This window comes from Enhydra lutris, unplaced genomic scaffold (assembly GCF_002288905.1).
Source record: "Enhydra lutris kenyoni isolate GAN:26980312 unplaced genomic scaffold, ASM228890v2 scaffoldscaffold22, whole genome shotgun sequence".
Lineage (NCBI taxonomy): Eukaryota > Metazoa > Chordata > Mammalia > Carnivora > Mustelidae > Enhydra > Enhydra lutris.
The window spans coordinates 15,786,325-15,814,050 of record NW_019154106.1 but is presented as its reverse complement, the minus strand read 5'-3'; the positions used below and the strand labels follow the sequence as shown (position 1 = coordinate 15,814,050).

Sequence of the window (27,726 nt, the reverse complement as noted above, 5' to 3'; positions counted from 1 at the left end):
GTTCTGTGGCTTGGGGCTGTGTCTCTGCTCTATGGCTCCCCCCCTCCCTGTGGCTCCCCTCGGGGAGTCTTGGGTGAGCACACTTGTTACTAGATTTGGGGCCCACCTGCAGATTCCGGGATGATCTCACCTCAATTCTCAAATCCATTCCGCAAGACTCTTTTCCAAAAGCAGCTCACAGCCACAGGTTGCGGGGATTAGGATATAGGCCTGCCTTTTTGGGGGCTGCCATTCAACCGACTGCATGACTCAAAGCACCGCTCAGGACGTAAATTCTGTCTTTGGGTCCCTTTCCCCTGTGAGGTGTTGCTTGTCAGTGACGTCCAGCATTTATCTAATTCTGCCTCGTTGTAAAGTTAGTGATTTCCGCCTACTCCCCGCTCCCAGGTTGTAAGCTCCTTGAAGACAAGGATTATGCTTTTTCTTTGAGTGGGACCTCTGCATTAGTTCCCACGGGCTGCCGTAACAAAGCACCACAGACAGGGTGGCTTCTGACAACAATTGTTCTCTCATGGTTCTGGAAATCAGGGGTCCAAAATCAAAGTGTTGGCAACGCCTTGCTTCATCTGAAGCCTCTAGGGAAGGCTCCTGCCAGAAGCTTCAGCCAGCTTCTGGAAGCTCCAGGCATTCTTGATGTGTGGGAGTCTAACTCCTCTGCCTGCCTTCATCTCAGCAACCTGGCTCCCCTCATATGTCTGTATCTTGGTGTCTCTTCTCTTAGAAGGACATCAGTCCTGTTGGATGAAGGGCCCACCCTACTCCAGTATGACCTCATCTTCTTCTTCTTCTTCTTTTTTTTTTTAAAGATTTTATTTATTTATTTGACAGACCTAGATCACAAGTAGGCAGAGAGAGAGGGGGAAGCAGGCTCCCTGTGGAGCAGAGAGCCCGATGCGGGGCTTGATCCCAGGACCCTGAGATCATGACCTGAGCCAAAGGCAGAAGCTTAACCCACTGAGCCACCCAGGAGCCCCCATGACCTCGTCTTCTTTTGATGACAGTGGCAAAGACCGAAGTTCCAAATAAGGCTGCATCATTCCCAGGTCCCAGGGATCAGAACTTCAGCCTATCTTTTTGGTGGACACAGTTTAACCCAAAACACCTCTGCACTCCCACTTTGTTCTGTCGTGCTCTGTGATCATTATAACTAACATCTGGGCACTAAACAAACGGACAACTCATTTGTTTTCAGGATCTGAAGCTTGTTGGAATCAGTCTACCCAAATATGTGGCGGAGCTGGCTGAGAATAGAGGAAAAAATCGCTATAATAACGTTCTGCCCTGTAAGTCGTTGTTGTTGTTTTTTTTTTTTTTCCCCCATAGGCTCTTCCCTGTTCTTGGTCTCTGGCTGTCAGGCCTCTAACAGTGGAGGTTGAATGGGACCAGGGTGCTGGCCAGCCACGCCCACGATCATTCATGAGTCCCCTGTGGGGTGCTAAGCCCTTTATTTAGGCATATTCCACTGAATCCAGCCGTCAGGAGAACTTATGAAGTAGGTAGTAGAATATTCGGTTTGTAGATGAGAAAATTGAGGCACAGGGTAGCTAGGGGGTTTGCCCAGAATCGCACAGAGGGCCATGGCGGGCCAGGGCTATCGTTTCTTTCTTGGAAAGGGCCAGAGTCCCTGCTCTTATCCCCTCCCTTTTAAAGCCCCTCATTTCAGCTACTGTTGCTCTGGAAAGGAAGGGAGCAGGAGGAGGACGGGAGTAATGTTTTCTGCTTATCCAGATACATCTCTGGTGGGCTGATGAGAACATTCCACAGCTAAATAGGACTTGTATTTGAATTCACATATTGGAAAAGTAACAATGTCTGCCTAATGGATGGGGATAACATCCAACAAAGCAAATGGGGTTTAAAATGAGAGTGATTTATCACATCATCCGTGGAGATGAAAGGTCAGCCCTCCTCCACGGAAAGCTCTTTGTGGTCTCTCTCGGGTGGGAATTAGGGCACGAAGAACTTATCAATAGATTGCAGCTGTGTTCTGATTTTCGCTGTCATTTATAGGCTCTGTGAATGATTTTTCCACGAGGACATTTAGAGACATTGTCTTTTTTCTTCGAAGCTGTGTTTTTCTTTTCCGTTCTAAAACGTTAACTTCTGCTTCGATTCAGGATTTTTTAGCTTCTGCATTCTTTCTCTTTGTGCCTCCTGCCGTGTCCTTGTACTGACAGCAGGTACTGACCCTTGTTCCAAGAAAAGTGCTTTCAAAATCAGGCTGGTGGGATGTGCCTCAGAACGGCCTGTCCATGGTTAACTCAGGATCGTTGGCCTGTTCCTGTGAATGTTGCAGAGATTTTCAGATCCAGAGTTTGGGAGAGTTTTGGGCTGAAACTCATGTAGGTCACTGAGTTTGGAATTGTCGTGTTATTTTGTCCAGGGGAGAGTGAGATAATGTGTGATCAGAGGCAGGGACACACAGGTGATGCTACTGATTACATTTGAAATTCTAACATTACTTCATTTCTTGAGTTGGGCAAGCTTGTGTGTGCATTTATTTTTGTAGTGTTTATACGCAACTGATAAATTGTGTGTGTATTTTTAAGATGAAAACACAAGGATTTTGTGTTTTAGATCTTCCCACCCATAGTTGTCTTCCACATTCAGTTTATGCCTGAATTTGGTACTTTTTGTAATGACATTTTTAGGAGAATAGAGAAAGTATGCAAACCTTTCCTTCGTGGGAAGCGCACTAGATTTGAATTCTGAGTGTCTTTGACCAGACATTAGTACTTAATCTCACAGACCCTCAGTTTCCTCATTTGTAAAATGGGCATAAAAGCCAGAAGGGTGGTTTTGAGGAATAAATACAATTGCTCAGTGCATCTCTTGGCTTGTGACACACACACACCAAGGATGCTAATAGCAGTAGGTTGGTGTTGTCTGAGAAGGAGGTCTGGCATGATGAAGAGCTCAGACCCTCGCTGTAGGCTGCCTGGGGTTCGAACCCTGGCTCTGCCAGTGCGTAGCTCTGCTGGGCTTCTGCAGGCAATTGCCTGACTCCTCTGTGCCAGTCACTTGTGCTGACTATAAGGATCAAGTAGGCCATCTCCATAAAATGCCATGTGTTAACACCTTCAGGATGTGAGAGGAGCCCCTGTGTTGCCATTTTTGTACTTTTCTCTCTTGTGTGTAACTCTCCTCAAATATTTCTAATGAGGACATTTTTCTCTCAATGCCACAGATGATATTTCCCGCGTCAAGCTTTCCATCCAGACCCACTCAGCTGATGACTACATCAACGCCAACTACATGCCTGTAAGTGGGGAGATGAGCCCAGAGCATGGCTTGTTTGGGTGAAATCCTTGGGGCTCCTCCTTGTGTCTTTGACACTGAATTTGGGTTGCTTCCCATTTTCTAGGGCTACCATTCCAAGAAAGATTTCATTGCCACACAAGGGCCTTTGCCCAACACTTTGAAAGATTTCTGGCGTATGGTTTGGGAGAAAAATGTATATGCCGTTGTTATGTTGACCAAATGTGTCGAACAGGGAAGGGTAAGTGTTTCGTTTATTTTTTACTTAAGTTATTTTAAAATTTATTTTATTTAATTATTTTAATTTAAATTATTTAATTAAATTAATGCATTCATTTCGACTGTGGTGAAGGGTATCTTAAGAAGCATTTGTCTTTCTAAAGAAAACACTCCCCCAACCATCAGTACCTCTCTTCTTAGAAACTCATTTTCTGTCTTTTCTCCTCTAAGAGAAAAGTTTAAAAATATCTTTAAAAAAAAAAAGCATTTTACTGTTACCTTCTTTTGTGGATGAATAGCAATGTTCTCTATTCACGAGGTTGCTGCTGGAGTTACAAGTAGTGGGAGTGCGGTCAGCTCCACGCAGAGCTCGTGGGGCTGGAGCACGGGGTCATCTCCATGCTGGGAGTGGGCGCCAGCCCTTTGTGTCTCTAAGCAGCCAGCATCTCATCTGTGAGATGAGGGATTCGACCAACTTGGTGATCAAACATAGCTTTTAACACTGGAACCCCTCCTCTACCCCAGATCTCAGACTCCTCCCTAGATAAGTCTCAGCTCTCGCCTCTCCCTTTTAATATTCTTCATTTTGCTTTAATTTAGCAGATGTTTACCCTGCCCCAAGTATGTGTAGGGTGCTGTGCTACGGGCTGGCGATGAGGGAGGGAGAGATAACAGTGAGCCCTAAGATGTGGTTCCCATTTTCACATGGCTCTGGGTATAGAAGCCCGTGTTCTGCCTCACTTCCTTGCATCCAGAGAACAGGTTGTCATGCAAACAAAAGAACTTTGCTTATGAATGCAAATAAACTTTATGGTGTGATGGAGCTCAAGGCCTACCCCGTGGAACAGTTTCATAAATCAGTGTTAGGCAAATGAAAATGATGTAGTTGAATGAATGGGGAACATATTTGTTGTTTATCTCAAGTCAGGGGAGAAGTGGATTTACTGGCTCCAGGTAAAAAAGAAAGGGGGCCAGTCACTTTATTCCATGTATGTTATTTCTTTCCTCTAACAGTGCTCCTTTATAATTATTGTGTAGATGGGGAAACTGAGGCTCAGAGAACTTAAGAACTTGCCCACACAGTAGCAGCAGACACCCAGCTGGGAAGAGGCTGAGCTGAGGGCATCAGCTCCATGTCATTGTGTGTCTGAGTCCTGTGTTCTTTGTGGGAGCAGTGGTCTGGAAACTGGGATCTTTTTAAAAAAATACAGATCCCCAGCCAGAGTCAGAAGCCTGGAGGTGGAGTCCGGGCATCTGTTTTTAGAGCAAAATAGACCTCCCCAGGGTGAGTCAGATAATTGGGTTTGGACGGCACCTGCAGTAGAACTCACCTCGGAAAGGTGGGGAGGGGGAATGGAGGAGGGAGAAAGAGTGTGTGTTTGTGTGGGGGTATTAAGTCATCTGTCAAATTAGAGATTCAAATATTCTTGCAGAGCAGATGTTTCCAGATTTTTATTGTTTACATCTGCCCACCGATTTATTTAAATTGAAGACCCGGAGTGATTTAATTTGATTATTTTTATTCGTGTCTGTATTTGTATTCTAATTAGTGTGAGTCTGAAAGTACTGGGGAAGGTTCTCATTTCTTTTAGCTGCACGGGGTTATGGGTCAGTCTGAATTTAGTTCGGAGGACAGTCGTGGGCTGGCGGCAGTCAGAGCCGAAGGAAGCCAGCTGGGACTGTGTCCTCAGAGAAGGGACAATGACTGTTCTGCTCTAAATCCATTTTCATGCAGAAATGGGGGCTCAGGGTGGGCCAGATCTTCTGAGTTCTCAGGAGAAGCTGGGGAATCTGGAATTTTATGAGAAACCTCCCAATTGTAAAAGAGTTGGCCATAATTGTAAATTAAAAAACAATTTTGGGGGTCTGACAGAACCCAGCTAAAGGGCTGACCCAGTCTCTGATGCCAGTTTCCAATAGCCAGTCTCCATAATGAAGCTGTAGTGATGGTGGACGGTGCGACCTGACTTTTTGAATAAAAATGCAATTTTACTTTAGACCAAATGTGAGGAGTACTGGCCCTCCAAGCAGGCTCAGGACTATGGGGACATAATGGTGGCAATGACATCAGAAGTCGTTCTTCCAGAATGGACCATCAGAGACTTCACGGTGAAAAATGTAAGTAAGAGGCCAAGATGGATAGGCCTCAGATAAGAAGACCCTATAGAAGTTTGGGGTGATATTTTTAGGTTGATATTAACCAATATGTATATTTTTTGTTATGCATCAGAAAAATACTTTTGCTCTCTTTTCACAGAATGAAAACTATCTGCATACACTCTAAAGCAACCCTTAGCTTTAACTTTCTTAAGAGGAAGTTCATGTTATTTTTTTATTGTTCCCTTTTGAAGTGTAGTTGACATAGAATATTACGTTAGTTTCAGGTGTACAACATAGTGACCCAGTAATTACATACTTTATGTGGTGCTCACTGGAGTAAGTGTAGTTCCCATCTGTCACCATACAACCTTATTACAACATTATTGATTCTATTCCCTACGCTGTCCTCTTCGTCCCTGTGACTTACACATTTTGTAAGTGGGAGTTTGTGGGTCTTAGTCCCCTTTACCCCTTTCGCCCACCCCTGACCCACTTCCCCTCTGGCAGCCACCAGCTTGTTCTGTTTTTTCTCAGTCTGGTGTTTTGTTTGTTTGTTTGTGTTTGTTTTTGTTACTGTATGTTATTCCAGAATGAGATGAATCTTAAGAACAAGGGTCAGCAACAGCCACTGTTCCTTCCGCTTTCAGGTGACTTGCTTATAGAGTTTTTGTTACAAACTGAGGCCCTTTTGGTTGCAAATATGACCTCAGGAGTGGCAATTTGCAGTTGGGAGCAGTTTATGAGAACGGTTACGTTAATAAGATTTCTGGGCGTATAGACATGGCCTCACCACCCCCTACCCCCCCAGCCCCCGCCAAAAGTTAGGGAAAAAAATCCAATTACATGGTGAAGATACTTCAGGAAGTCAGATTATGTGTCCTTTTTTCTTTTCTTTTTTCTTTTTTTAAGAAGATTTTATTTATTTATTTGACCAAGAGATAGAGCACAAGTAGGCAGATTGGCAGGCAGAGGGAGAGGGAGAAGCAGGTTCTCCACTGAGCAGGGAGCCCGATGCAGGACTCGATCCCAGGACCCTGGGATCATGACCTGAGCCAAAGGCAGCCGCTTAACTGACTGAGCCACCCAGGCGCTCCTGTGTCCTTTTTTTAATAGGGTGTCTAGAAATAGAGGCAATGAAGCCACATTGATATCTTTTGGTGAGTGTGTAAATTGGTATAGCCCTTTGCGGTTTATATCAAAAGCATCAAAATGACCATTCTCCTTTGATCTGGTGGTTTAACATTTGAGAGTCTGTCTTAAAGTAATAATCTGAAATAGAGGACAAGGCTTATTATTCACAAAGAGGAATCTCGGCGTTATTTACAATGGAGGGAAGATTTGGATCCTGTTCAAATATCTAGCTTTCAGAGAATAGATAACTAAACTATAGGTTATCTAGTCAGTGTATCATTATTTAGCTATTAGAAATGATGGCTACATAGACTGCGTAATTACCATGGAGAGATGCGAGATTGCAATTAAGTGAAACACACCGGGAGACAAACGTCTATGCATATTGTGAATAATGCACCAAAGAAAAGCCTGGGAGTAGAGTCAGTGGAGTTAACTTTTGTGGGAGGTTGGTGGGTTAGGTTCTAGTTGACAAGAATTATCCTTGAAGATTCCAAAAGTCACGGAGACAGGGTAGTATATTAAGTATTAATTCTTCACTGAGTGCTGTGTCTCAAAGGAGTTGGCTTCAATTAATATTTCAATTCCTCCCCTAGAGGTGCTGTCAAAGCTGTTATCACACGTTGATGGAGCACATAGTGGTTGAGAAACCCTCATAATGCACTTAATTCTATAGATTTTGCCCATTTTAACCAGACCAGGTTATCCTTGGTTGCTTTCGTGCTTGGGGAGGAGAATCCCCTTGCGGGAGGGGAATCATGGGTGGCTTTGTTCACATCATTTAAACAAAATTACCACGATGTTATCACCTTTTAACTAAACTCCGGACTTCATTTGGATTTCACATTTTTCCCCTCAAGCCCTTTCCTGTTCCAGGATCGAATGATCCAGGAGACCACGTAGCATTTAGTAAAATACCACTTTTCCCCCTAAGACTCCTTTTTAATTACACAAAGTGCATGAATATATTTTCCTTCTTAAAAGTGGGAACACAGCAGATAGAACTAAAAGTTTCTTTTGACTGCCACCCCTAAGCTGAGCCCCTGGCCACCCTCTGTAGAAATAATGCTGAAAAGTCTGACCTCCCCCTACACCTCCCTGTCCACTTGTCTCTCACAGCTGCTTTCCTTCTTTGGATGAATACTTGTGGTTCAGTTTGTGACTGTGCCCTTTGTGTGTATAAGACTTCACAGTACCCTCTCCTTCACTCTGCCTTTTTTCTCTACTCTTTTCCCATATTTTGAACAATGTGAATGCACTGCTTTTGTAACGTATATACATTTAAAAAATGTATATTTTTTTGTATAACGTATATAATGTATATATGAGAAGCTTCCAAAGGTAGCTCTCATAAAGGAGATGGAAATGCCTAGAGTCCAGATGTAGGTATGAGGCTGAGCTCAGTGCCCAGGGCTGGGCATAATGAGCACAGTTGAATCGGGACAGGAATGGTTCAGCCTGGGTGGAATTCTGGTAATAACAGGTGCCTGCCTTTGTCCGTGGTAGGAAACCAGCCTGTGTCATCACTCACTCTGTTACAACAAGATCCACTTTCTATTGTCTGTCCGATGTTGAAATAGATGTGTTTTTTTGTGTGTTGGGGGCGGGGAGTTCCTTTTCTCAAACTCCTGCAATTCTAAATATTTACTTAGTGCTCACTAGCTACCTGCTCCTTCATGAGACTCTCCGGAAGGCATGCAGATTGTGAGGCAGCCCGTGCCCCAAAGGTTCTGATTATCAGAGCCATATCAGTATAATTCATTTTTGGTGTTTTGGTTGATGACATTCCCAGGTGGGTTCAGGGATGAGCTTCTGGAGGCTCCAAGGAGCTGTAGGTCTAAGACTGTGAGTGCATTACAGGCAGGCACCTGCTACGGGAAAGGAAGGTCTGAACTCAGGGTCCTAGGAAGAGGCTGCCTCTGAGCTGAGTGTGGGGGAGTCGCTTCACTTTTTGGAATCTTAACGGGAGGGTGAGAACCCCTCCTTCTGGAGCGTTCTGTGGGCTTTGATGAGCACATCAGAGTCTGGGCAAGCACTTTATCCATTGTTGTAGCAATGTAAAATTGCAACTTTTAGTTGTAACCACTCCTATCTAGCTGCCAGTCAGCCATCCTGTGCAGCTCGGCATCCCGGGATGGCTCCGTTTCACTAGGCCTTCTCGGACACTTACCTCTTTCTTGGCTTTTAGATCCAGACAAGTGAGAGTCACCCTCTGCGACAGTTCCATTTCACCTCCTGGCCGGACCACGGCGTTCCTGACACCACGGACCTGCTCATTAACTTTCGGTACCTTGTTCGTGACTACATGAAGCAGAGTCCTCCTGAGTCACCCATTCTGGTCCACTGCAGGTATGCAGATGTGCTCCGTGTGTGACAGATTTCAAGTGCCATCACACTTTAGAAAAGCAAGGCCCAAGAGGGAACGCAGTAGGCATTTGCAAATTCAAGAACGGTTTGTATAAGGGACCAGGAACTGGAACAGGGGTTGGCAAACTATATAACCTGTGGACCAGATCTGGTACATTGCCTCTGTTTTTTTCTTTTTAAACTACAGTGTACTCTTATTTCTTATTTATAACATTTTCTTATAAAATAGTTCAGTTTTACAAAATAGTTCAACCAGCAGTCTAATAAAGTATAAAATGAGGTCATGTGTTTTTTTTTTTTATTAGTAAGATCTTACAGTCATGAAGTCTCTACTTATCAGTCTCCTTCCTACACAGTTAAACATGGTCCTAGCATGGATCTGAATCATTCCTTTGTATGCTTTTGTATTTTGATATGTATCTGTGGGTTTTATATAGCTTTTTACTTTTACCAGATTTTATGATACAGACATCACTCTGCAACCTCCTTTCTTCTTTTAGCATTTTGGTTTGTTACTTAACAAAGTTGGAGCAAATAGTTCTAGTTCATTTTATTGATTTATTAATGAATTCTTTTGGGCATACAAAACCTGTGTGTAAATTAATGTATACGGGTCCATCACCACAATGTCTTTGGCTGCCTATTTTTGTAAATAAAGTTTTATTGGAACAGAACCATGCTCATTTATGTATTATCTATAGTTACTTTCATGCTAAAATGGCAGAAAGAGGCCATTTTGCCTGCAAAGCCAAGGATATTTATTATCTGGTCCTTTACAGAAAAAGTTTACCCTTCCACCCCCTTCCTTCTTTAGAACAATAGGACCCTAGCTTTTAAGCTAAAGAAATTAATTTAGGGCAGAAGAAGAGAGGGGCTTTGTGGCCCTACGGGGAATAAGTTGATGAAACTTGCCATCCTAGGTTATGGTGGTGACTTGAACGACACTAAGATTTAAGAAGGTCTAGCAAGATGTTTTATTTGTGGCATTTGACTCAAAATGAACTTTACAGCTGGGGTCCCAGTCCCAAGCTAATGCAGTCCCACTTGCCAGGATTTCAGTAGAGCAGATGTTTAACCACCCTTGGTGTTGATAGTGGGGGAGAGCAAGATATATGTACGAAGGGGGACATTTGAGAGTTTTATGTTCAAGTAACCCATGGTGATGTGCTCATTTCTTTTTCTCTTCAGTGCTGGCGTTGGAAGGACAGGCACATTCATTGCCATCGACCGTCTTATCTACCAGATAGAGAATGAGAACACGGTGGATGTGTATGGGATTGTGTATGACCTTCGAATGCACAGGCCCTTAATGGTGCAAACAGAGGTGAGGCCAAGCTCTGTGTTTGGCAGGCTGCCTTTCCAATCTGTTTTTAGAAGGTTGCATCATATCACATTCTTGAGTTAAGACATTTCACCCTTCTACATCTTTCTGGCTCTGGGCTGTGAGGCATTCTTTAAGATCCTTAACTGATGTGTGATTGAATGATTTGATATAGTGAGATAGTGGTAACTGATATCAGCAATGGAACTATACAAACCAAGATAATGTTAGGATTCCCTACCTTGCAGCTACTGACTCATCACTTAATCTGAACTTCGGCTTCTGGGTTGTAAACTCATAAAACTGGTATTATCACACTTTGTTTCTAAGAAGGTCTGACCATCCTTAAAATGAGCTCCTGAACGGACTCATCAGATGTTAACGATGTGAATGAAATGGATGTGGCTGCATTCATACCACTGTGTATCCTCACCCAGCCAAGGAAATATTACACAATGGCAATTATCATGGCTATAGGGGGGTGGCTGGCCAATTGAGAAGATGAATGCTTAATATCTACAATGTCAGTTGGGTAAGACCGTTGGATTTGGCTTTCCCTGAGATGTTCCTGATAAACATTGTTTTCGAGTCACATTCTCAACAACCATAATGAGAAATCGCCTTCCTTGATGCTGTAGGAGTGGAACACGTCTTGACTGGGATGAGAGCAGAATATTAATTTTGTATCAGGCTGTCGCCCCGTACCGATTTAGAACTCCATGAATATGTGCTGTGTTTTTGAGTCTAGCAGGGAATATTCTGGAGGCCTGGGTACATTGTGTGCTTTGGGGTGAGTGGCACGGTTGTGGTACAAAGAGTGGAATTCACCTCTGTGTTGTCCAGAAGAGAGATTTTCTTTTTTCTGCTATACTTACGTAGAGTAGGACTCAGTCTTTTATCCCCTTTTGAGACACCCAGAAATCTTACACCTACCTACAAAGTCTTTTGTTTGTTTTCTTTTATAGTTTGAAAGTAATGTAAATGTGTTTATTTTAAAAAAATTTTTATTTTATTTTTAAAAATTTTTGAGAGAGAGCACACTTGCATGAGCAGGTGTGGTGGGAGTGGGGGGAAGGGGTAGAGAGAGAATTTTTTTTTTTTTTTTTGCAGTGTGAGGAATGTTTATTTGTTTTGTTTTTTACTTTTTTTTAAAAATTATTTTTATTAACATATAATGTATTAGTTGCCCCAGGGGTACAAGTTTGTGAATCATCAGGCTTACACACTTCACAGCACTCACCATAGAACATACCCTCCCCAATGTTCATAACCCAGCCACCCTCTCCACACCTCCCTACACCCCCAGCAACCCTCAGTTTGTTTTGTGAGACTAAGAGTCTCTTATGGTTTGTTTCCTTCTCGACCTCATCTTGTTTCATTTTTTCCTTCCCTACCAACCAAACCCCCACCCTGCTTCTCAAATTTCTCATATCAGGGAGATCATATGATAATTGTCTTTCTCTGATTGACTTATTTTGCTCAGCATAATACCATCTAGTTCCATCCTAATTGTTGCAAATGGCAAGATTTCATTTCTTTTGATGGCTGCATAGTATTCCATTGTATGTATGTATATATATATATATATATCACATCTTCTTTATCCATTCATCTGTTGATGGACATCTAGGTTCTTTCCATAGTTTGGCTATTGTGGACATTGCTGCTATAAACATTTGGGTGCACGTGCCCCTTCGGATCACTACATTTGTATCTTTAGGGTAAATACCCAGTAGTGCGATTGCTGGGTCACAGGGTAGCTCTATTTTCAACTTTTTGAGGAACCTCCATGCTGTTTTCCAGAGTGACTGCACCAGCTTGCATTCTCACCAACAGTATAGGAGGGTTCCCCTTTTTTTGCATCGGTAGAGAGAGAATCTTAACCAGGCTCTGTGCCCCCAGTGTGGAGCCCCATGTGGGGCTGAGATCATGACCTGAGCTGAAATCAAGAGTCAGATGCTTGACAGACTGAGCCCTCCAGGCACCCTGTAAACTTGTTCATCATAAAACATCTAACAGAACAGGATTATGTTTCTCTATTACTTTTTCTTCCCCAGTCCCACTCCCTAGAGATAGCCAGTGCTTACAGTTTGTATATATCATTACAGGTTTCTTTATGTACATCTGTAGAAAAACATGTACACACACACACACATACACAGTATCTTTTTTTTTCTTCTGGCTATTGCTTTTTATAAACTGAGTACAGTTGACATACAATGTTACTTTAGTACATTTAGTACATTAGGGGTACAACATAGTGATTCAATGAGTCTATATGTAATGTTATTCCCACCGCAAGTGTAGCTACCATCTGTTACCATACAACGCTATTACAATATCACTGATTAGATTCTCTATGCTGTACCTTTTAGCCTCTTGGCTTATTCATCCTGTAACTGGAAGCCTGTACCTCCCACTGCCCTTCCCCCATTTTGCCCATCCCCTGTCTCCCTCCCTTCTGGCAATCAGCGGTTCTCTGTATTTGTGGGTTGGTTTCTGTTTTTCATTTGTTTGTTTCGATTTTTAGATTCTATGTTTAAGTGAAATCTAAGGATATTTGTCTTTCTCTGTCTATCTTACTTCACTTAACATAATACCCTGTAGATCTGTCCATGTTGTCACAAATGGCAAAATTTCACTCTTTTTTATGGCTGAGTAATATTTCATTGTTGATCTATACCACATCTTCTTTATCCATTCATCTATCAGTGGATGCTTAGGTTGCTTCCATATCTAGGCTACTGTGAATAATATTACAATAAACATGGGGTTGCATCTATCTTTTTCAGTTAGTGTTTTTGTCTTCTTTGGGTGAATACTGAGTAGTGGAATTATTGGGCCATAATGGTATATCTATTTTTAATTTTTTTTGAGGAAACTCCATACTGTTTTTTTCACAGAGACTGTGCCAATTTACATTCCCACCAATAGTGCAAGAGTGTTCCCTTTCCTTTGCATCCTTTTTGTTTTTTGTCCTTTTTTCCTGCCATTCTGACAGGTGAGAGGTGATATCTTATTGTGGTTTGGATTTGCATTTCCCTGACGATGAGTGATACTGAGCACCTTTTCATGTGTCTGTTGGCCGTCTTTATATCTTCTTTGGAAAAATGTCTATTCAGGTCCTCTGCCCAATTTCTTTTTTTTTTCATTTTTATAGCCATTCTTTATTATTCCATAATTTAAGACAACAACAGATAGGTTTAGCATCAAATTTGCCATTGTGCAATAAAGATTTCCAGTTGCCTGTATTTTAACTAGCAGCAAAGGTAAGGAATTCCAATCAAAGAAAGCCCATTGTTTGGGGCTCAAAAAAGAGTTATAGGAAAATATGTCCTTTTTGATCATCCGTAAGGGGAAATGCCATATGCTTAGGATAAAATGGAGGGCAGGACAGCATCAAATGTACTGTGCAATGAAGACATACAAATGGCTCTGCCCAATTTCTAATCAGATTTTTTTTTTGATGTTGAATTGTATAGGTTCTTTACATATTTTAGATATTAACACAGAGTATTTTTAAAAAATTGAATCCTATTTTATATATAATACTACACTGTAATTTTTTTTTTTTCTTATAGCATCATGGATCTTTCTGTCAGCATATACCTCTTCTTCCTCTTTCTTTTTAATGGCTACCTGCAGATTCTGACAAGCTTGCCTGAGGTTGTCCCCACTGAACTCTACCCTGCTTATCCCCCTTTAACACATTCCCTCTGTTGAGAATCACAATATACTCCTTATACAGTACATGCTCGCTAACCAAGTAATTCTTGCTGGACTTTTTCTTGTTTGAATGTATATGTGCATTATTTCTTCCACATTCCCTTTTTGCTCTTCCCCAAGATTCTGGGACTCCTCCTTAGGGAGGGGAGGTGTGGGGAGTCTGTCCCTCTGGTTAAGAATGATTGATGATGAGAATCTTGCTATCTGTGGTTTCAGATTTTACCAGAATGTGGCAGCTTCTTGATAAACGTGAACTTGAAGTGTTCAGTGGGTGTGTGGCGGGGTCGTTGGTGGGTTTGGGGGAGTGGTGGTAATCTGAAAATAGCCTTGGGTGGTAATACTCTCTGGGACCTCTCCGCTCATTGGCTTTCTCTTTTTATTCTTCTATAGGACCAGTATGTTTTCCTCAATCAGTGTGTTCTGGATATTATCAGATCCCAGAAGGACTCAAAAGTAGATCTCATCTACCAGAACACAACTGCAATGACAATCTATGAAAACCTTGCTCCCGTGACTGCGTTTGGAAAGACAAATGGTTATATTGCCTAATCCCAAAGTCAGACCTTTCTGGAGTTACCCGGACCGTCACACCCACAGCAAAGGAAAATGCCCCGATGTGGACATGTTTTTATATGTCTAATATCTTAATTCTTTGTTCTGTTTCGTTAGAACTAATTTGAGGGTGTGAGGCTGCACAGGACAGATGAGAAGTTGGGGCTGACAGGGGCTGTGGATGGGTGGTGAGTTAATCTACTACATTCCTGATCACCAATGGGATGAGTTCACTTTTTTTTTGTTTGTTTTTTCTTAAGAATTATGGAACACCAGGAAGAGTGAGCTATGACTTTTTTTTTCTTTTTCAAAACAGATTCTTTTTAAAAAAGACTATTTTATATGATTCACATGCTAAAGCCAGGATTGTGTTGGGTTGAATATATTTTAAGTATCAGAGGTCTATTTTTACCTACTGTATCTTGGAATCTAGCTGATGGAAAATACATAATTGTGGATGATTATCATGTAGGGAGGGGTACATGGTGCCTCTCCTGCCTGGGTTTTCTATTTGAACATGTGCCTTTTCTGAATTATGCTTCCACAGGCAAAACTCAGTAGATATCTCTATTTTTGTATTGAATCTCATAATTGGAATATACGGAATATTTAAACAGTAGTTTAGTATCCGAGGTTAGCCTTCTCAGTAACATTCCTGTTCTCATTTGACTAGAGGAGGCCTCCCCCTCCCCTTCGCCTCCCCCCTGTTTTGTGCTCTATTCTTTCTTCCCTTTTCCCTCCCACTTTTCCCCAAAGACACTTCTGTTGGCCACATTTTCAGCCCATTGGTTGAGTGAGAGGGGAAACCAGGTATCACCTTGAGAATTTGTGCGGTGGGGTCGGGGGAGGGAAGCAAAGGAACCCTACAGTGACATGATCTCCTTTTCTTGTCCCTATTTTATCCTTTTTCTTGTTTCTGTAAATGGTAAGAAGGATTATTTAAAGGTGCAATATGTGATTTAGTGATTCATGATGCTCTAGGTTTTTAGTAATGTTTTACTCAGGTTGGCATTTTATGTGTGTCTGTGTGTCTGTGTATATGTGTGTGTGTGTGTGTTTTTAAAAGCGTGGCAATCTGTGAACACTTCAGTGTGAAAACAGTGTCTGACTAATCCCTCCTCCCTCAAAGTCCACTGGCTTTAGTCTATCTGCAGTGACACACATCCATATCTACTGTATATATATATACTAAACTCTTAAAACAGTCATTCCTTTGAATTGAGGTGTACAAAGTTTGAATTTGTATCAAAGATGTAATTATTTTTAAAACCTCTTTTCACTATACTGCTGCTGTAATTACTTTGATTTTTTTAAAATGTAGATTAATTTTTTTTTTTTTTTGGCTTCAGGTGTTGTATCCACCAAGAATTTCAGAATTTACGTGGATTTATTTTATTGGTACATAATCTGTAAACTTCTCAAGGCATTAACATGAAAGGATTTGTTTCTTTTTATTTTATATTGTGGCTCAGGTTATATTTGGAAGAAGTTTTGAGTTTCTCCTCCTGTAGGCAATGAAGAATTTAAGGTCTTATGAAGGAATTGCCAGGTTCCTGGAATCCTGTGGCTGTTTTCCACAGTAATAAATCCTGCTGTAAACTTAGGACAGTTGTGTCCGAGTGAAAACAGGGGCGGGGTCTTCTCCGAGTGCCCTGGTCCCTGTTGACCTGGGGGAGCCCGTCTCCTGCCCCTGCCGTGTTCCTCACTCTGCTGGCACCTTGAGAGCTGACTGGACATGTTAGTGGGTCATGAAGGGTGAACCACAACTGAACGCCCTTGATTCAGTTCTGAGGTTTAGTGCTTGTACGTCTTTTGTCCCCCTTTTCCCTTTGAGGTACTGAAAGGATTAAAAGGAGAGGTGGTGAAGGTGTCGCGTTTGGGGAGAACTTCCTTCCCACAGAGAAATTGCACTTTTTGCCGAATCCTTTGCTCTCTTTCATGGCAAGCAGTTCATTTAGCATCAGGCCCTTAAAGGATTGGGTGGTACGGGCCTGGACGGCCCTCTGGACTCTGCTTCAGGGGGGCCTTCAGCTCTTGAGGTCTGCATCAGGGAAGCCACGCCATCCCAGGCTGCTGAGTGATGTCGGGTTTGGGCAGATGGCTTCCAAACCTTTACACTGGTCTGCCCCTCAATGTACCCAGATCTTGGAGAGTTGCTTGACCCCATCGAGAGGCTCTTGCCTGGGCAGAAATTCTGTTGGCCATACCCCTCTCCACTTCAGTTGTCAGGAAGCCACTGGGATGGGTAAGTTTAGGTGTCAAGTCCCTTTAAAAGTCTAAAAATCCCTTTAAAAGGTTAAAGCAACAGTAATTGTAAACCTATTGTATAAAAAACACACAAAAACACCCAGAAATCCTCCTCCCTTCTGCCCGATACGGGTTTGGGAAATGGGCAGCTGCCCCAGCAAGCCACTCTCAGATCCTGAGAAGAAGGCTTGTGGTCTAGAGGTCTGGATTCCACGTGGCAGGTCACATGAAGGTCACGATGCTTCTTTGCATCCTGAAGAGGACTGGGTTTGGGGCCGGTGGGGGTCGTGAGGGTATTTATAGCACAGTGTTTGAAAAGGGAAGATAATTGTGTAAATATAAAGGACACGTGGGCTGGAGGTTGGCCATAGAAAACAGAAGGTGCTTTTGAGCTCCTGTGCCAAAGCCTCCCAGGAATAGCGAACTAAAATCTGAGGAATCCAGTGGAATTGCGGAGATGGTGTGATCATCTCTGCTTCAGTATTTGCCAGTTGCACAAAGAAAAATAGCCAGGATGTGGTTAGTTATCAGTGAAAGATTGGTGGTCAGTTGGTTGGGGGCATTTGGGTCATTGGTACCTTCTCCCAAGAGCAAGGACCTTTGCCCCCAAAGGTAAACCTAGTGACACAGGGACCAGTGGAAAATGACATTTGGGGGTCTGTTCCCCGTGGGCACGTGGCGACCTCTGGCTGGACTTTGGCACATTTAACTGCACTGGATTTGGGCTTCATGGAGTCAGAGGCTCCTGGGGGATGGGGGCCAATTATGCAGCCGATCTGTGTTTGCTTTTCACCTGAGATGATGTAAAAGCCTGGTTTTCTTTTGCAGCGCTGGGGTATGCTTATTGAGCTAAATGAGTCTTGGTGACTGATGTTGATTTGCCTCAAAAGTCCAAGTTATGAGTTTTCAGACTGTGTAGCCGTCAAGTGTTCGACATACTGTAGCTTTTCTCTCTTGGGGGCACATAGGAACAGGATGTGTTGATATGGACTCTAAAACTGTAATTTTCTTGTAACTATTTTGGAATGATGCATATTTCTAATGTTTGTTATACTTGTACAGAGTATTGCTGTTGGTTGCTTTTTTTTTTTTTAAAGGAAAAAAATGGCCTGAAAATTTTTTTTAAAAAGACTCACAAATACCAAATATAAAAAATGTCAACACGTTGTGCCTTTGTTTCTCCCCCCACCCCCACTTTTTTACTTTGTGCGCACACCAGTTCATTGACGAAGCCGTGTCCTAGCCAGCCTGCCACTTGAGGCATCCTTAACGATAACATGGGGTCCTTTGGGATTTTCTACGTAGTGTTTGTTTCCGGGCTGCCACAACAAAGTGCCCCAGACCAGGGGGCTGAAACAGCAGAGACTCACTGTCACACTAGTCTGGGGGCCTGAAGTCCAAGATCCAAGTGTTGCCAGCTGGTTTCTTCTGAGGCCTCTCTCCTTGGCTTGCAGGTGGCTACTATCTCCCCTTGTCCTCACACCATCTTTCCTCTGTGTGGGTCTGTGTCCTTACCTCTTTTTATCAGGACACCAGCCATAAAGAGTTAAGGCCCCCCAATGACTTAATGTTTACTCATCTCTCCTTTTTTTTTTTTTAATAAAAAATCTCATTATTTAAAAATTTTTTAATTAAATTTTATTTTACAGTACATCATTAGTTTTTGATGTAGTGTTTCATGATTCATTGTTTGCTTAGAACACCCAGTGCTCCATGCAATCCGTGCCCTCCTTAGTACCCATCACCGGGCTCACTTATTTTCCCACCCCTCTCCCCTCTGAAACCCTCAGTTTGTTTCTCAGAGTCCATCGTCTCTCATGGTTCGTCTCCCTCTCCGATTTCCCCACCTTCATTAAAGACCATATCTCCAAATACATTCTGAGGTACTGGGCTTAGAAGTTTAACATATGAACGCTGGGGAGACATAACTCAGCCCAAAACACACATCCGGGGAGACTATGTGAAGAGGAGACTTGGAAGAAGTGAGTGTGCCTCTAAGATGTGGCTGAATGTGTGCTCAGAGAGTCGGACACGGGGGTGGACAGATGGACAGACACCCTACTTGTGCCACTTGGTGGCAGCACGCATGCCGTAGGCAAGTCCCCAGGAGTTTTTGAGGATGTTTTGGTGATGATCTGGGGAGTCCCAGAATTGCTGGGATACTGTAGCAATGCGGACAGTGTTTATTTCCCGGGTCTACTATGCACCAACCACTCCACCTCAGCGGCCGAGGGCTCCACCATGAACAAAAGGGGCAAAAACCTTTGCCCTCATGAAGCTTACATTTGAGAGGGGAAACAGAACCAATAAGGTAAGTAAATAAAATCTTTAGTGTGTTAGGTGGTCAAAATAGAAAGAAAACATCATTTCATGCTCTGATGCACCAACTCGTAGCTTTCACACGATCATAAGCAGGTACACACCTGTGCCAAGGAGAAAGCTTTCTGCCCAGCAGTGGCCACGCATTGGCCACCTGCTGCTGGCGCGCTGCCCATGCTCTGGCCACGCGCTGGCCACAGGCTCATCACGCGCTGGTGCTTGTGGGGAGGCTAGAGCGCGCTCAGAACACCTCGGTGCTCACTGGGCAGGCCAGCCACGGGAGAAGCAGGAACAAAGGCAGCAGAGGTGGTCCGTGAGCAGGGGGCGGGGCCCGTGTGGCGCAAACACAGAAGGAACCCAGGAGATGCCCAGGAGGTTGACAGGCACCGGTAAGAGGGGTTCCAGGAGAAGGTAGGCTGGAGGTTTCTGAGCCGAGTCTCCAGTGGAATTTTGGCAGGAGGAGGTGGGGGTCGTTGGGGGCGTGAAAGCACCGGCGTTACCTGGAGAACGTGTGTCCATGTGTTCGGGAGGTCGGGTGAGCACACCTGGCAGTGGTGAGGGAGCCTGGAGGGCAAGAGCTCTGGGACTCTGGTTGCCTGAGGCTGTCTCACTGCCGAGACATGCGCCAGGCGTGTGTGCATGTGTGTGCGTGTGTGTGTGCAGACGTAGACATTATACGTAAGTAACCACATGCATGGGACGCGTGACTGGCTCAGTCTGTTAAGTGTCTGCCTTCTGCTCAGGTCATGATCCCGGGGCCCTGGGATAGAGTCCCACATCCGGCTCCCTGCTCTGCGGAGCCTCTGTCTGCCCTTCCCCCTGCTTGTGTACGCTCTCTCCCTCTCTGACAAATAAAAAAGTAAAATCTTAAAAAAAAAAAAAAGTAACCCCATTCGCACACAAGCCCATAACTTACCTTCACTATCTTCTCTGGATGGAAATGGCATGGTGGTCACGTGGCGTCACATGGGCTAGAGGGAAGGGTCCCATCAGACACCTGGCAGGTTAATGGGACTGAAGTCCTGTGAATGCGAGTCAGAGGTAGAATTTACCGCACAGAAAGGGGCACACACAGCCCTTGCAGTGGGAGACAGAGTTCCCCCATCTGACCCCCCTCCCCCCCCACACAGGGTCCACAGCCGTAGTTCTCAGCCCTAGTTGGTACTGAGAGGGGTTCTTCCAGCACCTCGCCTTGCCCATGATGTGCGCTGTCTCTCCCTCACTCCCCATGCTCCTCACCTCTCCCAGCTATCTGGGGACTACTGCTACACGCTGGCCTGCTTGTCAAGTGCAACAAAACCATGGACAGTTCCAGCACATTCCTGAGCTGTTTACTGACAAACACTATGTGAATGCAGGTCAGTTTTCCGGCATGGTACCCCTGGTGTGTCCAGGTCTGCCCGAGGCCGTGGCTGTAATTAATTTTCTCAATAGGCAAAAAACACACATCTGGAGTATATTATAATTTAATTATTCCTGGTTGAGGCTAGAAAGCATTTTGCCTTAAGAAAAGATGCTTCTGGATGGATGTACGTGGAGCTAAAGAATCATGCAGGTCCCAGTTTGGAAGCCTGAGCTTTAGTTCTTCCCCTCCCCAAACGGACTGGAAATCACAGACCTTCTGCTTTTGATGCGCATCAGGTGGCAGAAAGCTGAAGTTTGCCTGGAGTGTCAGGAGTGGAGTATCTGGGGTTTGCTGAAAACACAGCCCTGGTGCCCGAGAGAGGTGGGCGTGGGTTGATGTCTTGTCAAACCCGAGGAAGTTTAAAGACTCAGGCCCCTAGGACGGCATCTTCCCAAGGGTCTTGGCCATCACATGCCCGACTGGGAAGTTTCTGGGCCTACCCTATGTTTCAGACTTGGCCATTCAGCAAAGAGGGGGCTTGAAGATAAGTTCTGTAAGAAAAGAGGTGACATTTCAACTTTTTACCTATATGAGTGTGGTTATAATTTTGCTGCTGTGACACTCAGCACAGTGCCTGGGATATATGAAATAGCCAATAAGCGGTAGCTATTAATTTATCAACCTAAATTTGTATTGGTCATCTACTGTGGGCTGGCAGTGGGCCCTGGGTATATACATTTGTGAACAAAACAGACATGGTAATTGCCCTTGTGGAATTTTAGGGCCTATTGGAGAGACAGGAAATTTAAAAGGAATTAAAAGGAATTAAACCTACCTGCTGATACATTGTAGCTTGAATGAGAAAGGATCAGAGGCAGTGGCAGGGTGTGCCAAGGCCCTGAGGCAGGAATGCATTTGGTGCTTTGAAAAGGGGTCATGGAGACTGTGGTCTTTGGAGCATAACTGACAGGGGAGGTAAGAGCACAGTAAGAAGCCAGAGGGGTAGGTGGGCGATTGTGTACAGGGCAGTGGTGGGCCAATACACTCCCCTCCCCTGTCTTTGACTCAGGATGAGGCCGGATGATTTGTGGATAGGGCACAAGTGACAGTATTAGTGCCAAACCTAGATCAAAAGACGCTTCACTCGGTTTTGTTCACTCTCTTGTACTTCAACCATTGCTATGAAAAGAACCTCCCCTGGGCAGCTGCTGCCCTGTAAGCCTGAGCCCCGGAATGAATACGTGTGGAGCAGACAGAGCTGCCCCAGCCAAGCCCAGCTGGGCTCCACCTGGGAGCAGAGACACCTGGTCAAACCCTGCCTCTGTTCACTGCTCCCTAGTTGACCTACACATCCACAAGAATGATTTACTCCATTCTCTATGACTTTGGGATCATTTATTATGTGGCATTTAAAAAGAGATTTTATTTATTTATTTGAGAGAGAGGGAAAGAGAGAGTAGGGGGAGGAGCAGAGGGAGAAGGACAAGCAGACTCCATGCTGAGCTTGGAGTCCCACAGGGGGCTCGACCCCAGGACCCTGAGATCACAACCTGAGCTGAAATCAAGAGTCAGACGCTTAACCAACCGAGCCAGGTGTCCCTATTATATAGCATTTTTGTGGCAATAACAAAATAGCCTCCCAGGTAGTAATTGGTGAAGCTGGGATTTGAGTCAACTTTAAGGCTTGGTTCTTAGTCATCTCTTTCAAGAATAGATGATTTCATTTAAAATAGTCAATTTTTTTAAGTTTTAATTTTAATTCCAGTTAGTTAACATACAGTGTTATGTTAGTTTCAGGTGTACAATATAGTGATCCACACATCACCCTGGGCTCATCACAAGAGCACTCCTTAACACCCATCACCTTAAAACAGTCCGTTTCTTTTTTTTTTTTTTAAAGATTTTATTTATTTATTTGAAACAGAGAGAGAGAGAGATCACAAGTATGCAGAGAGGCAGGCATAGAGAGAGAGAGGAGAAAGCAGGCTCCCCGCTGAGCAGAGAGCCCGATGCGGGCCTCGATCCCAGGACCCTGAGATCATGACCTGAGCCGAAGGCAGAGGCTTAACCCACTGAGCCACCCAGGTGCCCAAACAGTCCGTTTCTTAACCAGGCAGTGATAAACAGAATTCGGAAGTATCTATCACACCAGAGAAAACAGAATTTGCCTATAGCTCTACCCTAGAAGCCATCACTAAATATTATGATACAGTTAGCCCTCCCAGACTTTCTGCTTAGAGATAACACTGGGTGGGGGAATGCATACATAGTCTTCATGCCTTGGTTCAGGCCAAAGTTGTCCCAAAATATTTCTGCATACCCTCTTGGTTTGGGTGAAGCAGGAGGATGCAAGAAACCTTCATACTCTGTTTCTGACTTTTTAAAAAACCAGGCTAAAAGGCAAAAATGGTCTCACATATAAGTGTTTTCTGCTTCTAACACTTCGTTCGATAAAGATTACTTAGGTATAGCCAAGAAACTGAGGTATCACTGGAAATAAACATCAGATAATCACCTGTGCTCTTCTGACATGTAAAGTGTGAGAAAAGCAATTTGTAGAACTGAAGTAGGGAATAATCCCATTTAAAAAGCAGATAAATGCATAGAAGAAAGACAACTCCAGAATATGTAATGGTGGGATTATGAGTGGCTTTATTTTAATTTTTACTTGCCTAAATTTTCTATTTTATTCCAGTGACTACTCAACTAATTCAAACCTAATATTGTTTTCTCCTTGATGAAAAAAATTAGCTATAACATATTTTAAAACATATTTGTTAAGTTTTACAAAGTTCTCTAAAATGAGTGTGAGCCCAAGACTGTTTTTTGAGCACCTTCAGCGGCTAGTAGTTTGTTAAAAGAGAATGTTAAGTTTTTGGAAGTTAGGTTCTGAGCTGTAAAGCTGTAGGAAACTAGGGACCTTCGTGCTCCTGGCTGAATGTTGGTCTGGGAGGGGGAGGGCTGGTTGTCATCTAGGGAGCAGAAGGAGGAGGCGGGTTTAGTCCCTGTTCTCAAAAGTTCTCACAGCCCATCCGTCCCTTCTGGGGGACAGCTCCCTTTGGGACTGGACTTGATCTCTGGGGCTTCTGAGGAAAAACACGAGACTCTAGACTTATGAGTTACATCCCATCCAAGTCACTTTCCTGAAGGCAAGGTAAATCCTTGGATCCAAAAGTTGAGAAACTTTGTCAGGGGAGCCATTTCGAAAGTGGCCACTAGATGGCGCCAGAGGATTGGGCCGAGGAAGCGACACTTGGTTAAACTGTTGGGAAGGCAACAGAGGAAAATAGGATTGGAAAAGGAACTAGAAGGCAGAGATAGAATGCGTAAAAATCAACAGGGTTGATGAAGTGCCCTTGCCAGCACTCGATAGCTTTTTTATTTATAATCTGGTATACAGTATGTTCTTGGTAAAAAATTTAGGAAATTTAGGGATGCCTGGGTGGCTAAGTTGGTTAAGCATCTGCCTTCAACTCAGGTCATGATCCCAGGGTTCTGGATTTAAGTCCCACATTGGGCTCCTTACTCAGCGAGGAGCCTGCACCTCCCTCTGCCTGCTGCTTTCCATGCTTATGCTCTCTCTCCCTGACAGATAAAGAAATAAAATCTTTATTTAAAAAAATTTAGGAAATTCAGGTAAAAAAAAGAGGGGAAAAGAAGTCCTGTGTGGTCTCCAACCAAGATAACCCCCAATGATCTTTGCTCTCTGGCACCCAGAGTGCCACACAGCCACACAGCCACACAGCCCAGAGGCACACAGCTTGACTGTGGCCTCCAGGGAGACTTTGAACCAGACTGTCCAGCTAAGTCCCTCCCGGGTTCCTGATCCTCAGAAACTGCTTTAAGCTTTGGAGTCCAATGAACACGATTTGTGGCCTAGCTGACCACCTACTAGCTGTGATCCTGAAGACAAGCCACTTCCCTTCTTTGAACATCTAGTTCTTTGCAAGAATAACAGCATTGACTCATAATGCTGTGTGATATGATAGCATTTACTCATAGCTTTAAATGAGATACTATGTGCAAAACTCAAGATTAACTGCTAGCTTCTTCTCTGTATAGACAGAGGCAGGAAGTTTTCTTAGAGTAGATGTCTTTGTTCTGAGAAGTTAATTGAGTGCTCTGCTTAGTAATGGAGATATAGTAAGTGTGGGGACCTATTATTATGATGTTTTTCAGGAGGTGGAGTAAAAAGTGCTTCCCCTTGATACGAACAATTTTCATACAGAGCAAGGGGCTTTCTGGGAAGAAAGAGTCCAAACCCCCAACTTTTGGTCTGTAAGATTTGCAATTAAGGAAACCTATTTAGGTGGTTCATGGTAACGTTGACCATGATCCATTAGCATAAATGAATATTAAAAGCCTCAAGAGGGAGCCCTCCATGAAGGAAAGAGGGACCAGTGTTGGTGATTACAGGTTCAGCACCAGGGTTTATGTGGGAGGCTTGATTTGATGCAGCATGTGCCTGGGCCTGGAAACCCTTTGGGTCCAGCCATACTGGGCTGTTGTGTTTTGGGGAACAATAGCTGAGCGTTTGAGAGTGGACAAAAAGAACTATGACCTTGGGGCTCACATGTAGACTCTAACCATGGCGTGACAGTGGTCTAGACCTGGGCAGCAGACCCATATCCATCAGATTACACAGGTCCAAATACATGGCAATGACCAAAATGGGTGCCTAGTCAGATTTTTAATTCCTCTCTTCCTACGTGGTCTTTGGTAGCAGGAGTCCTTTGGGCTAGGAGTTCCTCAGAAGTTCTTGGACAATTTGAGATGGAGATGAGGTTCAGCATAATGTGGGAGATAGTGGACTTCTGTTAATAAGGCAGGTGTGCCTTGAACCATTAGTTGGGTAAATAAAAGATGTGATTTAATTTGTGTTTTTGAGATGGTGAAATAGATGTTTTGGGTAAACTAACTGCTGTTATAACAAACAAGGCCCAGCTCTCAGTGGCTTAATAGTCATGCCACAGTTTAATGTGGTTGGCACCATTTAAGGACCCAGGCTGGTACAGGTTCCATCCTCTTTAACCCAAACCTCTTAAGGTCATTCAGAGTGTCACCTTCTAGCTGGAAGATGAGGAAGAGAAAGTGGAAGACGCTGTGTGGGGGGTTCCTATGGCCAAGTGTGGAAATGACATGTATCACTTTCACCTGCATTCCACTGACAGGGAAATAGCATTTAGCTGTTTACCGAGGAAGCAGAAAACTGCAGGTATCAGTGAGCCCTGATGTTCTGTGCCATATTGGTCAATCCAATGGATAAAGTGCATAGCACTGTGCCTGGTACCTAGCAGGGATTCCACAAATGGTGGTATCGTCCACCCTTCCAGAGACACATGTCTGGGGAAGGAGGAGATGGGAAAGAAATGGCCTCTGTGCTTCTGTACTGGCATGGCAACCCAGCTACTTCTCAATGTCTTGTTTTGTGGATCTAGCAGAGGTGCTGGGAGGTGTTGAGTCCTGGTTTGGGCCCACAGTGTGGTTACAGGAGGAGCCTGGAACCGCAGGCTCTGGCTCTTCAGCGTTCTCACAGCCTCCAGTCATGCCTTTAATTACTTACCTACAGCTCCTGGGGATCTCAAAGAGATAAAAAAATACTCAGCTCTGAAAACCCCCTGAGGGATGACATTAATTTTCTTCTTTACAAACTTTTCCTCACTCTTTGCCTCAGCTCCTTAGAGTATAATTAGTTGCCAAAGGCATCATGTCATAAAGCTGGGCATGGGCCACAGAAAGCAGGGACTGATCATCGACTGCACAGAACGGAGAACTAATTGGCTCTTTTTCTTCCCTTGATGATGATTGTAGTAGCAGTGAAGAACTTTTTCTGCCAAATGCAGAGAGGCTGATATCTGTGTTGTAGAGAATCAATGGAAACAGCTGAGAATACATGGATTCGAACAAGTCATTATCATTTTTACATCTATACTATTATGTTTGCACACTCTTGTTTGAATTGCTTTTTTTTTTTTTAGTTGATATATTTTTTCAATATCATACACAGGCTGCTGTAACAAATGCCATCCTCAGTGGCTTAAACAACACGAGTTTAGTTTTCATAGTTCCAGAGGCCAGAAGTACAAAATCAAGGTGCTGGTGGACCTGGTTCCCTGGTGAGGGCTCTCTTCCTGCCTTGCAGAGCTGCCTTCTGCTGTGTCCTCACATGGTGCTGAGGGTATGTGTGGGGGACACAGTGTTCTCTCTCTCCTCCTCTTCTTAGAAACCTGCTAACCCCATCAAGAGGACCCTACCCTCATGACCTCATCTAACCCTCATTGCCTTCCATAGGCTCCATCTCCAAACACCCTCACACCACAATGAAGATTAGGGTTTCAACCATATGAATTTTGGGGGGACAATTTAGTCCATAGCATCCTTCTTTTTTTTTTTCTCTTTGTCACTGAGACTTGTAAGTTTAACTATTAGATGATGGGGTATTGACCTATTTTTATTGATTTTGATTTTGGATTTGATCTGGATTTTGATGCTTGTTCCCTTCGCCAAATTAGGGAAATTTTCTGTTATAATTTGCTCCAACATGCCTTCTGCCCCCGTCTCTCTTTCTTTTTCTTCTGGGATCCAAATTATTCTAATATAGTTTCATCTTATAGTATTACTTACCTCTCAAATTCTCCCTTCGTGGTCCGGTAGTTGTTTATCCCTTTTTCTCAGCTTCTTATCCTCCATCATTTGATCTTCTATATCACTAATTCTCTCTTCTGCCTCCTTTGTCCTAGCAGTAAGAGCCTTCATTTTTGATGGCACCTCATTAATAGCTTTTTTTGATTTCAACTTGATTAGATTTTAGTTCTTTTATTTCTCCAGAAAGGGATTCTCTAGTATCTTCCATGCTTTTTTCCAAGCCCAGCTAGCACCTTGATAATCATCATTCTGAACTCTAGTTCTGACATCTTACTAATGTCCATATTGATTAGGTCCCTAGCTGTCAGTACTGCCTCCTTTTCTTTTTTTGAGGTTTTTCTGCCTTGTCATTTTATCCAGATAAGAATAGATGAATGAGAGAACAAAATACTAAAAAGGTAGCAGACCCCAGAAAAATATACACTAACCAAATTGGAAGAGACCCAAAACTGGGGGGAGAAGAAAGGAGAGAAAAAAAAATCTGTGTGTGTGTGTG

At 43.6% G+C, this 27,726-nt stretch overlaps 1 protein-coding gene across 1 annotated transcript in view; it reads left to right on the top strand.

Annotated features, from left to right (window-relative positions):
- The window catches only part of LOC111149742 (protein tyrosine phosphatase, receptor type J), a 165,077-nt gene extending 146,999 nt beyond the window's left edge, over window positions 1-18,078 (top strand). Inside the window, exons 18-24 of the mRNA XM_022506988.1 lie at window positions 1,193-1,283; window positions 3,188-3,261; window positions 3,365-3,499; window positions 5,476-5,595; window positions 8,897-9,057; window positions 10,264-10,399; window positions 14,513-18,078. Of these exons, the coding sequence (XP_022362696.1) occupies window positions 1,193-1,283; window positions 3,188-3,261; window positions 3,365-3,499; window positions 5,476-5,595; window positions 8,897-9,057; window positions 10,264-10,399; window positions 14,513-14,671 (876 nt within the window). The 3' untranslated portion in view covers window positions 14,672-18,078. The remainder of the gene's footprint in view (window positions 1-1,192; window positions 1,284-3,187; window positions 3,262-3,364; window positions 3,500-5,475; window positions 5,596-8,896; window positions 9,058-10,263; window positions 10,400-14,512) is intronic.
- The last annotated feature ends 9,648 nt before the right edge of the window (window positions 18,079-27,726 follow it).